General features: G+C 39.1%; 1 protein-coding gene across 1 annotated transcript; it reads right to left on the bottom strand.

Annotated features, from left to right (window-relative positions):
- Positions 1 to 1,747: 1,747 nt before the first annotated feature.
- On the bottom strand, positions 1,748 to 17,882 carry dnai7 (dynein axonemal intermediate chain 7). The gene is made up of 15 exons (XM_083527988.1): positions 17,833 to 17,882; positions 16,459 to 16,546; positions 14,340 to 14,431; positions 14,137 to 14,241; positions 12,868 to 13,005; positions 12,639 to 12,773; positions 9,555 to 9,658; positions 9,098 to 9,407; positions 8,890 to 9,007; positions 7,026 to 7,177; positions 6,759 to 6,936; positions 5,691 to 5,905; positions 4,914 to 5,072; positions 4,698 to 4,811; positions 1,748 to 2,195 (listed from the first exon to the last, which is right to left on the bottom strand). The coding sequence occupies exons 1-15, from the start codon at positions 17,833 to 17,835 to the stop codon at positions 1,920 to 1,922; spliced, it is 2,187 nt and encodes a 728-aa protein (XP_083384114.1). The 5' UTR covers positions 17,836 to 17,882; the 3' UTR covers positions 1,748 to 1,919.
- Positions 17,883 to 18,645: the final 763 nt, after the last annotated feature.

Below are 18,645 nucleotides of genomic sequence, written 5' to 3'. Positions count from 1 at the left end.
AAGCAGCTTGGTAAAAAAAGGTCCACTGTTGGAGCAATCATTAGAAAATGGAAGAAGCTAAACATGACTGTCAATCTCCCTCGGAGTGGGGCTATATGCAAGATCTCACCTCTTGGGGTCTCAATGATCCTAAGGAAGGTGAGAAATCAGCCCAGAACTACACGGGAGGAGCTGGTCAATGACCTGAAAAGAGCTGGGACCACCGTTTCCAAGGTTACTGTTGGTAATACACTAAGACGTCATGGTTTGAAATCATGCATGGCACGGAAGGTTCCCCTGCTTAAACCAGCACATGTCCAGGCATGTCTTAAGTTTGCCAATGACCATTTGGATGATCCAGAGGAGTCATGGAAGAAAGTCATGTGGTCAGATGAGACCAAAATAGAACTTTTGGGTCATAATTCCACTAAACGTGTTTGAAGGAAGAAGAATGATGAGTACCATCCCAAGAACACCATCCCTACTGTGAAGCATGGGGGTGGTAGCATCATGCTTTGGGGGTGTTTTCTGCACATGGGACATGGCGACTGCACTGTATTAAGGAGAGGATGACCGGGTCCATGTATTGCGAGATTTTGGGGAACAACCTCCTTCCCTCAGTTAGAGCATTGAAGATGGGTCGAGGCTGGGTCTTTCAACATGACAATGACCCGAAGCACACAACCAGGATAACCAAGGAGTGCCTTTGTAAGAAGCATATCAAGGTTCTGGCGTGGCCTAGCCAGTCTCCAGACCTAAACCCAATAGAGAATCTTTGGAGGGAGCTCAAACTCCGTGTTTCTCAGTGACAGGCCAGAAACCTGACTGATCTAGAGAAGATCTGTGTGGAGGAGTGGGCCAAAATTCCTCCTGCAGTGTGTGCAAACCTGGTGAAAAACTACAGGAAACGTTTGACCTCTGTAATTGCAAACAAAGGCTACTTTACCAAATATTAACATTGACTTTCTCAGGTGTTCAAATACTTATTTGCAGCTGTATCATACAAATAAATCTTAAAAAAATCATACATTGTGATTTCTGGATTTTTTTTTTTTTTAGATTATGTCTCTCACAGTGGACATGCACCTACGATGACAATTTCAGACCCCTCCATGATTTCTAAGTGGAAGAACTTGCAAAATAGCAGGGTGTTCAAATACTTATTTTCCTCACTGTATATAATGTGTGTACGTACGTATGTATGTATGTGTATATTCATTCATTCATTCATTCATTCATTCATTCATTTTCTCCCGCTTATCCGTAATTCGGGTCGTGGGGGCAGCAGTCTAAGCAGGGCCCCGCCTTCGACTGCTGCCCAATCCTCACAGCACCGTCCCTTACGGTCCCTCCTGCAGGTGGTGAGCCGACGGGAAGGCGGCCCCACGTCACTCCGACGTCACGGACCTTGATATTTCCCTCGTAAGGGACCCCCGGAGCATAGAGGGTTAAGGGCCTTGCTCAAGGGCCCAAGAGTGGCAACTTGGCGATACCGGGGCTTGAATCCCAGACCTTCCGATCGGCAACCCAGCGCCTTTCTTATTTAATATTTACTGTAAATAACTGTTCGGATCGCTGAGTTAGCACCAGTTTAAAGTCTTGTTTCACTCGTTCTTAGTCAATCTTACTATTGCAGGCCTGGAGATATTAATCACATAGACACCAAGAGGTGCATGAAAGATTTATTGGACAGATAGACTGCATGTATAGACCTCCGTGACGACTATGAGACCGTGGGGGGCTGTACTGTTTTTTGTACAGTTCTCTGTACATACGTAGGCATCTTTCATAAAGATTTGACAGTTGCAACATGATTACAGTATGCAGGGAAAGATAATAGGAAGAAGTCTCACAAACTAGTTGGAAAATTACTCAACAATGATTACGCTAAAAATAAATAAATAGATGTGTGATCAATTCAGTAAACTATATGTGTGAGATCAGGAGAATGTTAGTAAGCGGGTGGAACACAGCAGTGTCTGCACTGTATCAGCAAGAAGGTAGTGTTCGTGGTCTAGTCTGGCCTTTCCTGCCGGGCTGACTACGTCTCTGAGCATGTGCAGAAAAGTGGAGTGGAACTCCGAATTCTCGGCCAGCTCTGGTGAAAATGTCTCACTTGTTTCGTTCATTTTCAAACGCTGGCTCCTCTGAGCACCAAGCAAGTACAGAGACCACGCCTCCTCCGGCACGGGCCCCTCCTCCCGGTGTTCACATGCCTATGAATGAGGAAATACATGTTAGTATTGCTGTAGAGTCCTCACTAATTCACTTTGGACAGAAGTCATCTTAAAATGGATGGTGTGTATGGGTTAAAGACAAAGCTTCAGAAAGATTGGTGGAGGAAGCATTTCCCATGTGGGGTGGCCAATCTTTTGCAGGAAGGGCCGGTGTGGGTGTAGGTTTTCTTTCCATCCAAGCAAGTCCACACCAAATTCTACCTGTTTACATCTAATGATTTACATTTTCAATGACTCAAATCAAATGTGGCCCTTGATTGTTTGGAAAACCTGCACCCACACTGGCACTTTGTAAAAAAGGTTGGACACTTCTGATCTAAGCGATCTTATTTGTGGAGCAGAGAAAAAAACATTGGTTACTCCCTATTACTCAATTACTAAGCAACTTAAATACCTGGCCTTGTACAGCCATGCTTGACGAGTCACTCAGAAGTAGTTATTTTCAAGCACTAGCATGAAAAGATGTCATGGCAGTCGCAAATGTATTTAAAATTATAAGCACTAAGACTATATTAGTGGCTAGTTATACAAGCAAATCAGTGTACCGTAATTTCCAGACTATAAAGTTCACTCATATATAAGCCGCACCCACTGAATTTTACAAATATTTGTATTTTGAACATAAATAAACCGCACCTGTCTACAAGCTGCAGGTGTCTACACTAAAACTAATGAACTTTACACAGGCTTTAACGAAAGACACGTTACACACGGTGTAACCGGTGAAATATGTTGCACTTCCTTCAGGAGCATAGCGGTATTTTGGGAAAAGACCGGCACAGCATTTTTCCAGTATTACTGCATGTGTGGAGACCAAGGAATATGTCATTATTTTCTGATGCTAATTTCTAAGTTTCTTTGTCTAACCCTTAACGCTGTTGCAAAGTAAAATAAAAAAACACGAGTTTTGGAAACCTGTCTGTGCTTATATGTTTTCTGTTGCAACTGGAGTTAGCGAGCTCTCCCTTCACCCAGACTCAACACATTACAACGACTTGTATCTAAACAGTAGCTGACCAAGTATGTCATTGTTCACTGTCTTTCTCCTTACTTTCACAACTATTTCTCTCGGGAGTTCATCTTTCGGCATCGTGCAGCTCAGAACACAGGTGAGGTGCGTTTTTTTCATTTCCGTGCCGAAATTTCATTGGTCTAATGTTATGGGGTTTAATTTTTTGGCTTGAAGTTTGTGAAACAGGGAAAAACCCAGGAAAAATTCATAAATAAGCCGCTTTGTTGTTTAAGCCGCGGGGTTCAAAACATGGGAAAAAAGTAGCGGCTTATAGTCCGAAAGATACGGTAATCTAGAGATGATCTAATGTATCTAGGAGGCCGATTCACAGGCAAGTGGCTTCAAAGAACGTTTATTCTTTCAGCTAACAAGCTAACATTAGCATCTATTAGCTAATAATAATAGTTTTCATGTCCTACTTGCAGGAATTTTACCTCTGCTGCCAGTAAATTTCTAGCCAATATGCCATGGTTCAGTTACAATCATGACTATCACGTTGACGTTTTTTTCAAATCCATCATTAACTAGCATTAGCAGTGTTCCTGTTGAACATTACCACTTTACGATCTTTGCTTAATAGTAGATAGTGTTAGTATTAGTTGAATAATTTTTTACCTGTAGATACTATTCTACTGAGACCAAGCTTATGTACACATTCGCCTCACTTCTTGGTTTGGATTTGGAAATCAGGGCTTTCAGAAACCTCCTAAATTCCAACATGACCATGTGAACTAGCTGGATAACAATATCATACAGGAGGAGATTTTCCCAACAATCAATCACTGAATTTTAAACTTTTCTCAGGTATAAAAGGGACTTATGTGCTGATTATGAGGTGGTATCAAAAATTTTGGAGACTAATGGTGCTAACTGGTGCTATTCATGCTGCGATTTCATCATGGACAGCAAGTTAGAACAAAAAGCAAATGTAAAAATTCTGTGTGAAACTGGGCAAATCTACCACAGAGATGTTTGATATACGGCGATAATGCAATGAGTCGTTCGAGGTGTTATTAACGGCACGCATGCTTCAAGAGCGGAAGAACATCACTGGAGGATGATGAGCGATCAGGAAGACCTTCGACAACTTGTGCATGATGATCGTCGGAGAAAACAATCCACATAATCTCACTTCCGCACCTGCCCTACTCGCCAGATTTGATTCCTGCCGACATCACCCTCTTCTCGAAGATGAACTTTAAAGGTTGCTGTTTTGACACCAATGCAGTGATCCAGAGCGAATCACAAAAGGAGTTTGACACGCTTAGAAAAAAGACTTCCAGGACATATTACAGAAGTGGCAGGAAGGCTGGGAGCACTGTAGTGCTGTGCAAGGGGACTATTTTAAAGGTGATCGTGTGTAAATATATGTAAATTAAGTAGTTTCCTGTAAACAGAGCTAGTCTCAAAACTTTTTGATACCACCTCATACATGTCTTCTAAAAATCTTCTTTAGTGTGTGTATATACCTGAAAGACGATATGCTCCTCTCCGCACTTAGCGTTCCACTGACTTTGAGAAAAAGCAAAAGTTGAGGACACCAAGGCCATCTGCTCGTACACTGCATGCTCTAACAGCGGGTCCTAAACAAATCAAACCCTCTCAGTACCATCACAGGATTTCTTCATGACTGGACTTTCAGTACAGGAACATATTTGTGAATACAAACAAGTTAGTGTCTTTACCTTGGCACTGACTGCGACGTACTTATCAGAATACTCGTTAACAAATATGTTAACCCCAGCACGTCTCATGGCAATCTGTAGCACAGGAAGACTTATCCATTTATCCAGCACATGGTTCAGGCCAGGAGTCTGGTCCATATGAAGCATACACAGATTCCCCTGAAACAAAATATCCCCATCTCACTCACTCACAAGCTAAACACAAATGTTATTAAAGGATATTAGCAACTCCAGAAGTATTGGCACCAGTTATAAAAAAAATGCAATATACACCAATACAAATATGTTTTTAAAATACATTTTAAATGCATTTTTTTGCTACATGACCATCAGCATCAGGACTCAACAATTATTCATCTATTTTTATGATATCCATACATTTTATCAATTTATTTGCATTGTATTTTTACAGGGTGCCAATAATTTTGCTACATATCCTTAATATAATTGTTTTAATTTTAATGAAAACATTTTTGTCACATTGTTAGTTTTTTATTGGTTTTAACATTAGATAATTTTTATACTTTTATTTTTAGAAGCCGAAAGAAATTGATATTTTTAGTATATATTTATTATATTTTATTAGTGTTTTTTTTTTTTTTATTGTTTAGTCATTTTCAGTCGTTTGAAGGAAATTTTTAAACGTGTTACTCAAATTACCTCTAATCTTGAAAGATGGCCATCATTTTAAAACAGACTGTATTTTAAATATATTTATATATATTTTGCGGCCCGGGGGTTGAGGACCACTGATGTAGCCAATCCCTGCACACTTACCTGAACACTGATGCTGACTTGACTGAACGGTGTAGTGATAGTGAGCGTTGCTGAGTCCAAACCCCGAGGTCGAAGCTCCCAGGACTGAAACGGCATATGGAGGTGTGTCTCCTGTAGCAGAGTGAATGCATAGAAAGAGTCCATCTTGATGGAGATGCTGCGAGTCTCACTGTTATATAAAGTCTCTGTGATGCAGTCTGTCCTCCAGTGCTGCTCTGTGACCAGATTACATGATGGAGTAGCAAGTAAGAAATATGTATTTAAGAGAAATAAATATGTTGTTGAATATTGGTAAAGTGTTAGACTTTGGCTCAGAAGGTGATGAGTTGAAATCCACCACCAAACTGCCACGGCACTTGAGCAAAGCTCTCAATTGCTCAGTTGTATAAATGAGATAACTGTAAGTTGCTCTGGAGTCTGGAAAATGCCATATCTTCATTTATTTATTGACAGAGATTTGAAACACTGTTGTACGTCACTCTGGATAAGTGCGTCTGCTGAATGTCGTAAATGTAAACGGCATAAATGTGAATGTTATAATTGATCTATCAGACATTTTCAGTCAGCGTGAACAAATGCAGTATTAAAAGTGATTATTCAGAACACTGTTGGATTTCTGTATGTACAGTAAATCAAACTCAATCCTTACACAAAATTGAAACACTTGGGGGCAGGAGTTATTTTTTTACCAATCTGTAAATAATTATTTTCCTACAACAGATTTTATAGAGATTTTGCCAACATTCATTAAGTAGCAATGCATCATACTTTTGACCTGTATATGGTTTCACTTAATGTTGTAAAACAAGTTATTTCCTTCGCTCATGTTATAGCAGTTTTAAATATTAATTCTTGTACAAGAGTTTCTTATTCTCTATCCTATAAATAAAAAAAAGTACAGACACTGAAACCTCCTTCCATACATTATCATTTATCATGAAGTCCCTGTGTAAGTTGTTATTAACGAAAATGCTAGAGTTTTCGAACTTGTTAGAGTGGCTCTTCAATCAACACCTTCTGACCAATCAGAATTCAAGAGCGGTTTAATTATGTGTAGTATCAAATTACCAACTGGGTCCCATCGTGCCACCTGTGGCTCTTGAATGAAGTTCACAGACTCGGGCAAAACCACAGTGACCCCTACTGGAGGGGAAGAGTATGTACTGGTGTCCTCCTGCTTGTCTGACTCAGAGCTCTTAGGCTGTTCTGAGGTATACGGGAAGTCCTGGAGACCTGTATCCAAAATCTGTGACAACACAAGCACACAAACAGATAAACAAATGTATTTCCCGGATGTCTTATATGTTCAAGGAGGTCATTTTGAACATCTGTCACCTCTGTCAACTCCCAGCCATTGATGGTAAGAGACTGGGGTGTTAGTCGGAACACGTCAAAGTAGTAGACTCCACCCAGGGGTGTGTACTGATGCAGATCCACGATGTAGCTTTCGGCCGATGGCTCCTCTACAGCAGATTTGGTGTCAAGATCTTTTAGAGAGAATATTGTAGTATAAGTTTTTAATGTACATTATATGGACAAAAATATTGGTACAACAGATTTTTTTTTAGAGTATGTATAGGATGTCTTTGGATGCAGTAGGATTAAAAATTCCCTTCATTTAAACTCAGAGACCCAAACCTGCTCTAGGATGACAATGCCCCTGTGCACAAAGCCAGCTCTATGAAGATCTGCTTTACATGGGTTGAAGTGGAAAATCTTGAGTGGCCAGCTCTAGAGCTCAACCCTGTTGAACAGCTTAGGGATAGACTGACTGCACCTAAACCCTTCTCACCTTACCTACATCAGTTACTGACTTTGCTAACACCATTGTGTCTGAATGAACAAAAATCTCCACAAGCACACTCCAAAATCTAGTGAAACATCTTCCCAAAGGAGTGGAGGTTTTTATAAGAGCAATTTGGGAGTCAATGTGTAATACGATGTTCGTATGGTCAGGTGTCCACAAACTTTATGCATAAAATATAGATGCCAAAGATACAAAAAAAGATCATAGATTAATTCTATAAAAAATAATAAATAAAAGTAATACAGAAGAAAAGCAAATTATGGAATTTTCATGCTTGTATTGTTATTGTGGAAACGAAACGTTTCGAAACTAATTGTTACCACATCTGTGATTTCATCATGGACAGCAAGTTAGAACAAAGAGCAAACGTGAAATTCTGTGTGAAACTGGCCAAATCTGCCTCAAAGAGTTTGACATGACATACATTTGACATATTGCGATGCTGCAATGAGTCGTTTGAGGTGGTTCGAGTAGCACACCTGCTTCAAGAACGGAAGAACATCACTGGAAGACGACAAGAGATCAGGAAGTTAAACATCTCCGTGCTTCTACCGGTATGTCATCACCGACTTTCCACTCTTCATCCTCTTAATCGCTGCTCCCACTTCCTCCTTACTAATCCTATCCACTTCCTGCTTCACCATCTCCACATCATCCAACCTTCTCTCTCTCTCATTTTCCTCATTCATCAGCTGCTCAAAATGCTCCCTCCATCTTCTCAACACACTCTCCTCACTAGTCAACTAATTTCCAGTTCCATCCTTTATTGCTCTAACTTGCAGCACATCCTTCCCAGCTCGGTCCCTCTGCCTGGCCAATCAGTGTAAATCCTTTTCTCCTTCCTTAGTGTCCAACCTCTCATACAGCTCCTCATATGCCTTTTCCTTGGCGTTCGCCACATCCCTCTTTACCTGCTGCCGCATCTCCTTGTACTCCTGCCTACTTTTCTCATCACTCTGTCTATCCCACTTCTGTTTTGCCAACCTCTTTCTCCTTATGCTTTCCTGCACTTCCTCATTCCACCACCACCACATCTCATTGTCTTTCCTTCTATTTCCAGATGTCACACCAAGAACCTTTCTAGCTGTCTCCCTTATCACTTCTGCAGTAGTTGCCCAATCATCCATTCCACTGCCGCAAAGTACTTTCTTGTAAACAGAACTAGTTTCAAAACATACCACACTTAAAATACCTTTTTTGAAAGAAGGGGTACCTTAAGCCCCAAACAAGACCTGGGATCTCCTTGTATCTTGAAGTATGAAAACATCCCCAACATCATGAGGGTAGCATTTTAATCCAAAAATAACCTTGTGCATTTTTTTTAAATTGATATAAAATAAGCAAAAACCAAAAGATTGTTTGTCTTTTTGAACAATTCGGTAAATTTCTGACCTTCTGCTTCTTCAGACGAGATCACTCCTTCCAAATGGCTTTCTGAATGATCCCCTAGCTCCGTCTTCATTAAGGATCTTTGCTTCCGCTTTTTAGCTGAACGCACACTAACCCTTCTCTTAAACACACACATGCAAGCACATACACACTAATATCAGTATCAACAACTTTCCAGTAAAGGTCCTTAAGTACGTCATTATCTCCTCACCTTCTTGCCTTCAGATGATTTATGTGACTGGAGATCCTCCTTTTCTTGCTGTGCGCTTTCTCCCCCATCGTCTTCTTTTTTCAGCTCCTCATCCTCCACCTCTCTATCCTTCATCTCAATTAAAGCCTTAGCGGCCGCTTCAGCTTCTTCAGCTGCGGCACGTCTTTTATTCTGAGTTTGCGTCCGGAGGCTCAGGTGGCTCAGGTGGTCGTAGCGGGTATGAAGGATCCACACACTAATGTTACTCAAAGCCAGCTGTTTAGGAAGCTCGAAGCTCATCCCCACCTCTTCGAAATGGAAGCCTTTAAATCTACAATGAAAATCAACACTTGGAATACACACTCAAGCACAAGAAAAGAAGCCAAACATCTTGCACATTTTCACAATCACGTTTAGAAAGACAAAAATGTAAGAAAATGAAATAAATAAAATCAATTAGAAGCAAAGACACACTAACCTGGGATTTTTGTTAAGGTTGGCCCACAAGCACAGTGTGATGTTATCATCTCGTTTTATCATCTGCATGTTCCCTGTGTCGATGTCTGCACATTTCTTAGCGGACTGAAAACATACATACACAAATAAATAATAATAATAATAATAATAATAATAATAATAATAATAATAATAATAATAATAATAATGATATACAGTACAGACCAAAAGTTTGGACACAACTTCTCATTCAAAGATTTTTCTTTATTTTCATGACTATGAAAATTGTAGATTCACACTGAAGGCATCAAAACTATGAATTAACACATGTGGAATTATATATGGAATTATATACATAACAAAAATGTGTGAAACAACTGAAAATATGTCATATTCTAGGTTCTTCAAAGTAGCCACCTTTTGCTTAGATTACTGCTTTGCACACTCTTGGCATTCTCTTGGTGGCTACTTTGAAGAACCTACAATATGACATATTTTCAGTTAACTTTTTTGTTATGTATATAATTCCATATATAATTCCACAAGTGTTAATTCATAGTTTTGATGCCTTCAGTGTGAATCTACAATTTTCATAGTCATGAAAATAAAGAAAACTCTTTGAATGAGCAGGTGTGTCCAAACTTTTGGTCTGTACTGTATATATATATATATATATATATATATATATATATATATATATATATATATATATATATATATATATATTTTTTTTTTTTTTTTGTTTTATTTAAAATAGTTTTAAAAATTTACAAATATTTTAAATAAAATGCCTACTTACATATAAATAATATGTAAAATAAGATTTTATAATATTTAAATAAAAGATCAAATAAAATAAATACAATTCATTCAATACACTTTTTATTATATAGATTCAATTAGGAAATTAATTAAATTAGCACAAATTAAATTGTTTTAATAAAATGTAACAAATTTAAAGAAATTAAATCGTTTACATTTGTGAGACCCCATTTGGGTCATACAGATGTGTATGTAGGTGTGTGATTTTTACATTTCTTAATACATGATCTTATTTCAGCATATGAGAATGAGAAGACATCAGAAATGTCTTCATTCCTTTCTTCCTCCATTCAATCACTTTCTCAATATTTGGAATTGTCAGGATTTTCTCCTTTAAAGAGAAATTCTTGAAGCTGGACATAAAACTTGAACGAATCCATAATCTATTAGCCGCTAGCCACAGATTTTATATCTAGTATGGAAAAAAATGCAAAAAGTAATATGTAAAAAGGATCGAACCGAAGGCCTGTACCGAAAAATCTTGTACCAAAATGTACCATACACGTTTACCGAATGCAATTACCTGCGGAACATAGTTAAAATCTGAATTCCCTCATGAACATATTAAGTGGCGGATTGCAAGTTTGTTTAGTTTCAGACTCGTACTTTGTGTGCAATTTGTTTATTATTAAACTTGAAATCATGCAGAACAATGCCAGGGGTATAAAAAAAAACTAGAGTTAGTACAGTGACACTGTGGCTACTCACTCCATACTGGAAATAAGATTTGTTTTGCGCATGCATATAAATGCTTACAAATCCATTGCGCTAGCTGCTAACCAGAAAGCGGCTAACGCTAGCACTATTTCCTTTTCATTTGTTGTTTTCTCTTAAAAGAATAAACTCCTGACAACTCCACATGTCGAGGGAGTGAATGAATGAAGGATGGAAAAAATGAAGACATTTGTTTAAGTAGGTTAGGTTAGGTTAGGTTAGGTTAGGTTAGGTCAACTTTATTATCCCCGAGGGGCAATTTGTTTTACAGCCAGCAGAATCCATAGTATCCAAGTATGGTGAAATAAGTAGAACAGTTTAGATCATATCTTAGAAAATGTAATATTAAATGTAAAGCACACACACACTTATATACACAGCTGTATTACCCAAACGAGGTCTAACAAATGTAAACTATATAATAAAATTTTTCAATTTATTTAATTTGACCCATTTTAATTGATTACTAAATTCAATTAGTATAATAAAAAGTGTATTGCATGAATTAGATTTATTCTTTTTTATTTTTTATTAAATATTATTTAATATATACAGTGGAACCCGGTTATCTCGCCCTCGGTTAACTCGAACAACTCTATTAAGTCGACGTTTTTGAAGTGGAATCGCCAAATTCTCGCTTTTTCTCAGCATTTTTTATCGCTTATGTCGACTTTTTTATGTCGCTGAACCCTGATATCTCGAGCACAAGGGGGGAAAAATTTGCCATTTAACGTCAGTTATCTCGCGCTGTGCAGCCGCAGAAGAACTCGCGGAAGTGGCGGAAAAATCAAACCTTACAGCTGCTACAGGTGTTGTATTGTATACTGGTGAATCTCTGCTGTTAGTTAGTGCACACATGCCTTTTATTGTTAAATGTTATGCGATGAACGGGAGCCGAAAGCCGCGCTTGGCGGCGCGGAACATGGGATGAGCAGCAAAAGCATAGAATGAACACGGGCAGGATCGGGGGGGGGGGGGGGGGGAATCCGCGGTGCGCTTTGGGAAGAAAAGAGCAGCCGGTGAGAGAGTGCCGGTGGGAAGACACGTACCGGGATACGCATGCGCGATAACAACGACCGCCGTGAACTAACATATAGCAACAATAACGGACAGTGAGAGTGTGGAAGTTTAAATAGGAGCTGGTGATGATGATAAACGAGCACCATATGTGCGCGATTGAAGCCGGGAGCTTCAGAGAAAGCGGCCGAGAAAACACCTGACATGCTGAAGGGGGCTGAAGGGGGCGTGGCAGGTGGATTCCTGACAGATAAACATGTACTGTATGTATTTTTATAACATGCCTTCATCAAACAAATCGCGGCAACGCTGTTGTGTAAAAAAAAACCTTCAGAAACACGTGCATGCACATTCTCATTTATTAACGCACATCATGTGCATAAAGAAATTTCAAGCACGTTAATATACTGCCCCCATTTTGATTTTCGTTTCGATCTCGATCATCGGTTACCTCAATGCTTTTTGGCGACCCCCTAGGACATCGACATACCCGGTTCCACTGATATATATATATAATTATTATAATTATTATTATTGAATACTGCACTTTTACCCTTAGGATCTCTTCAGCAGCCATCTGGTGTTTGGCGTGCATGAGACTCTGCAGAGACTGGAGTATATCCTGATACACCTTTATAACCTCAGGTTCGGTCACAATGCTCAAAAGAAGCTCCAGATCTTCTGTAAGCTAAACACAGAAATTAAATATATACCAGACCCCCACCCCACTCCACCCCCAGTATAGTGTACTTTGTCTCAAGCCAAATGGTCATAGTTCATACTCGCAAGGCCAAAGCGCATTGTTCAAAGACGACCTGAATGTCCACTTCTGGGTCCTCTTTCCACAGAGTGATGAAGGTATTGAGCTCTGGTTGAACTGCAGGGTTTGGACTGCCATCGCAAATCATGTACCGTTCCCACTACAGAGATAAAGAGCTGGTGTTTGTCAAATGTCTAACACTGTTTAGATGACAAAAAGAGACTGAAAATAGGAACAAAACAATTAGACATGGGAAGCCTATAGTGCACAGCATCTTGATATCTCCAGTGAAAGGCACGTCTTATGGCACTTCATCATGTTTCCTCACACATACAAGAAGCTTATAGGGCATTGCACAAGCACTTCAGTGGCAGTCTAAAGCAGTGGGGGACCGGGGGGTCACCGGTCCGTGGGTCAATTGGTCCTGGGCCGCACAGAAAGAATACATAACTTACATTATTCCCGTTTTATTTATTCTCTGATTCTGAACGTTTTTTATTTGGAAAATTACTGGATTCTCAGTCTTGATGCATGTCATGATGCCTCAGTCACATGTCTCACCTCCATCCGCTACCTTCTTAAAGGGGTTCCTCCGGCCGCTAACACATAATACATTACCGCTAAATTCAAACCCCCATGCAATACCAGTTTTTATGCCGGTCGTATCATTTTATTTTGTTGTATTTATCCGCCACACCTTAAAGGCCGGTCCGTGAAAATATTGTCTGACATTAAACCGGTCTGTGGCGCAAAAATGGTTGGGGACCGCTGGTCTAAAAGACATTTTTACCATTAGGGCACTCTAAGGAGAGCATATTATCACATTATCTATCACAGGGTCACGCTAAAGGGCACTATATCACATTATGTTTATCACAGAGTCACCCTAGAGGGCTCTTTATCACATAATACATATCTTTGAGACACCTTAAAGGACACTTTGTCGCATTATGTTTATGACTGGGAGACCCTAAAGGGCATATTATGTCTACCATACAGACAGCCTAGAGGGCACTTTATCATGTTATATCTATTATATGAACAAATAGAAATATTAGAAATGTTTGGGATGAGGCGGGGCTTGTTAGTTCAAATATTATTGCTTTGTCATATTTTACAGAATTACAGGAAAGGTAGCATGGTGGTGCCTTTCAGGCTGAAAGTTGTTCCTAACTCCTTAAATTGGAAGAACCTAATTTTTTTTTTTTTGAGGAAATAAAACTAAGAGTGGGCCCACCACAGTAATTCTCAATGTGGTAAATAAAACAAACATTTAAGAAAACCATCATACTTCTACTTTCTCCCTGACTGCATCTTTCCACATGTTCACTTTCTTCTGGTTTCTTTCCAGTATGTGGCGCAGTTCATTCAACTCATCTTCTCTGCGCTCCCTGTCCTGTTACAGATAAATACATTAACTTAGTTATCCCATACCATGATCTAAAGCTTTGCAGTTTTGTTTTTCACTAATAAAATTTGACAACATAACCAGACCTTTAATTCGAGCCTCAGTCGTTCTTCCTCTTCCCTTTGTTCTCTCTCCAGCCTCTCCTGATTTTCTTTCTCAGCAATCAGCCGAGCTTCCTCTGCCACACGGATACATACATTGATTAACATGCATCAAAGATGGACATTAAATGTTCTATCTGGTATATATAGAGTCCCTAGTGTATGGATAATTTATTTATCAAGAATATGAGCTAACAAGGGGAAAGGGGTTTGTTTTGATTTTGGATCGTCTTGCACAAGCTACCACTGCAGAATATCATATTACAGTTTTCCTGAATGGGCAAAAAGATGGGAAAGTTGATCCAGAGATATTGAGCTGTGTGAATGAAGCAGGAAGGGGATGCAAATGCAGATTAAGTTGACGTTTATTAAATAAACAGGCCGATAAATCCAAATCTTTATCCAAAGCCATTAACATAGAAGAGGCATGGGTCAATCGATCAGCAGGCAGCATAAACTGGGCAAAACAGGAATGTATGCGAACGAGGCTGTGGAGCCAAAACGAGATATAAGAACAAGAAGAGAACTAAGTCCATCTTCACCCTAATCAGTGGTACACGGTACACAAGCACAAAAAACAGGTAATTGAGTTGAGCAGAGCGTTACTAGGTGAAAGGGTAAGCAAACATGCTCCCTTTAAACTCTCACTTGAGTACAAGTACAAAAGTATGATTTATTATGTTAATAATTATTAATCTTAGCACCTTCAGCTTCCACCTCCAGATCCACCTCCTGTCTTTTAGTCAATGCCACTGTCTCTAAACCATACAACATCGCAGGTCTCACCACAGTCCAATAAACTTTCCCTTTCACTCTTGCAGATACTCTTCTATCACAAATCACTCCTGCTATCACTCTTCTCCACCCACTCCACCCTGCCTGCACTCTTTTCTTCACTTCTAACACACTCTTTATTACGTTGCACTGTTGACCCCCGGTGACCTAAAATCTTCCACCTCTCCAGGCTCTTTTCAACCTGCTCCCTACTCTCAAAACAAATCACAATATCATCCACAAAGATCATAGTCCATGGAGACTCTTGTCTGACCTTGTCTGTCAACCTGTCCATTACCACTGCAAACAGAAAAGGGCTCAAGGCCGATCCTTGACGCAGTCCAACCTTCACCTAGAACCAGTCTGTTGTTCATACTGCACACTTCACTGCTGTCACACTTTCCTCATAATGACCTCAATGTTCTGCAGCACCCCCACATACTTCTCTGATACACCTGACTTCCTCATACAATACCACAACTCCACTCTCCACCCTGTCGTACGCTTTCTCTAAATCCACAAACACACAATGCAACTCCTTTTGACGTTCTCTATACTTCTCCATCAACATTCTCAAAGCAAATAATGCATCCATGGTGCTCTTCCTTGGCATGAAACCATACTGTTGTTCACAGATGGTCACTTCTTCTCTCAGCCTGGCTTCCACTACTCTTTCCCATAACTTCATGGTGAGACTGATCAACTTTATTCCCCTGTAGTTACTGCAGCTCTGAACATCGCCCTTATTCTTATAAATCCGTACCCGCACACTCCTCCTCCATTCCTCAGTCATCCTCTCACCTTCCAGAATCCTGTTAAACCATTTTTTAAAAGCAAGTTTTAAAATCTATCTGGATTAGTGTAGACGTAGCCTGAGTCAGCTGAGTGTATTATTTTGCAGTGATCTTAACAAGTGAACGTCCTTTTGAAAGTCCTCCTGTAGCTGTAATTAGTCAGTAAACAGGTGTAAATGATTCGTTTGAGTGTGACTGTGAATGTGCAAGTGTGTATTGGAGGTTGTAGTCCAGGATGGCCATTTTTGAAGGTCTGGTTTGGAAATGAAGCTTAAGTTGTATTGACCTGACAGGCTGCTTTAAATTTTATCATTTCAAAAATCCATACTTCCCTCAGACTTAATTGTGCAGACTTCTCTAAAGATTTTTAAGACCATATTTAACATCTTGAATAATGATGATGATAAATTCAAACTGTAATATATGTTACATTATAATATCTGCTGTATGTCATCGGCAAACTTTTCCAAATTGCGTAGGAACCCTGAAAATGTATCTTTTATAAAATAAATGGAAGCAATAAAGTACAGTCATACCTTCCTCCTTGAGTCTCCGTTCTTCTTCCTCTTTCTTCAACCTCGCTTTCTCAGCTTTACTGATCTTGCTTTGTTTCTTCTTGGCAGGCTTTATTTACAGAAGGAGATGTTATAGGAAAACACAATCAGATTTGTCACAAGTTCACAGTGATACTATGAATGGAGATCTGTAAATCATTCTCAGATGATAAAAATCAGTTATGCAGTTATGCAGTTATGCAGTTATGCAGTTATGCAGGACTCGTCATTAAGAAATGATAAGAATCTCGGTATTCAGAGTCATGTTATGCAGTTATGCAGGACTCGTCATTAAGAAATGATAAGAATCCCCTGTGTGTAGTCATTTTAAATGTTTCTCTCTTTTAGTTACACTGCCATAGCGAGTCTTTCAGGAGTCCCCAACTGTACATTGACCTTAACCTTCATACAACAATAAGGACACATAATAATATATATCCTTCTCTTCCTGTCACCCCTCTCTCTCTCTCTTTCTCTCTCTCTATCTCCAGTTAAACATGCTCCTGAGGTATCAGTGATCAGACCTGCCCCTCATCCCTCCTCGGATCTTCCCACTTCGTCCAGGCCTGCCTCTGGATAGTGTTCTCTTCGATTGGAGGCCACTCTGTGCAGCTGGGGATGGTTTCTCATCAACGCCCTGGGGATCCATGAAATTACGGATTAACAGAGGAGGATGGATTTGGACTGTAGTTAATGTCAGGACTCAGGACTACAGTTTGCTTCTGATCACCATCACTGCACCCCGCAACATCGTTTATCTGTAATAAATGGACATTCGGTGCAACCCAGATGAGGATGGGTTTCCTTTTGAATCTGGTTCCTCACAAGGTTTCTTCCTTATGCCATCTCGGGGAGTTTTTCCTTGCCATAGTCGCCACCGGCTCACTCATCAGAGACAAACTTACACTTATAAAGAACGTCTTATTTATTCTTTATCACCACATTATCTGTGTAAAGCTGCTTTAAAACAATGCTTATTGTTAAAAGCGCAATACAAATAAAAATGTATTTAATTTAATTTAAATGTTGCCTAATATTTGTTCCCTGATAATTTTTGATGGATTGTTTTAACATTTTTTTTTGTTTGATGATGATTATGATTATTATTATTGTTATTATTATTATTATTATTATTATTATTATTGTTATTATTATTTGTAGTTATTTATTTATTGATTATTTTTTTATGTTTTATTTGGCTCATTTCTTTTGTACAAATATAAAATTGTGACCTACAAAAAAGAAGTTAAAAAAAATAATTATTTTACTCTGTGGCATAACTGCTAATTTAACTTCATGAATTATCAACAATAATCTAAATTTATTTCATTATATTTACTAGCCTTACTTCCTTACCATGTTTCCGAATACAGCGTCGGTCGAAGTTTGCGTCTTGTTGCTATGGGAACATCACGGCGCAGTAAACGCCCACTCGTCAGGGTTGCCAGGTTGGTATTTTCGAATCTTCCCTTGCGAACATAAGACGCGTTCATTTTCTGTACTTATTAAATTGTTTTTCACTCTGTTTTTTTTTTATCATCCTGTACTTTCCTTCATTACTCTATTGGTTTTGTATCATTTTATTTTGCTTCATTTAATGCATTCTTGGACATTACTTAATTCTATTATGTTGAAAACTTGTCGATTGCCAAAAAAAAATAATGAATTGTTTAACTGGCAATTTAGTAATTTGTTTTAATTTATTTATAAATATAATACTCAAATTTGTGCCACATTTTCAACCGTACGTTATTTGAGCACCAATGCAAAATTGAAAGATTGGGAATTTATTGCATCTGGCAACATGCATAGTGCTCTGGCATTATTTTGTTTTAAACACAAGATGGCGACGTCTAATAGTTAATGCATGATCATGCACTGTGTAGTAGGTGAAGGGAGATGAGATAGACCGCTTCATTTGCTTCATTGTTTATCTTCAGTCAACGTCTCATCTAGGTCCTGGAAATGAATCCATCAGACACACAAAGGGCACTTTGGTGTCTTTAGTCCACTTATTGTATCTGCTCAGTGCATCCAGTCCACTTATGAGATGTTTTGGAAACCCTCATTAACACCGAGAGAACATGCAAAGCTTTACACAAACTTCTGATTCTGTAGGACATCAGCACTACCTAACCTATGGTCCTACCAATGTTATTTAAATCTGCA

The sequence above is a fragment of the Silurus aristotelis genome, assembly GCF_946808225.1.
Source record: "Silurus aristotelis genome assembly, chromosome: 24".
In the NCBI taxonomy this organism is placed as follows: Eukaryota; Metazoa; Chordata; class Actinopteri; order Siluriformes; family Siluridae; genus Silurus; species Silurus aristotelis.
The sequence above is the reverse complement of the archived record's forward strand: the minus strand, read 5'-3'. Positions and strand labels throughout refer to the sequence as shown.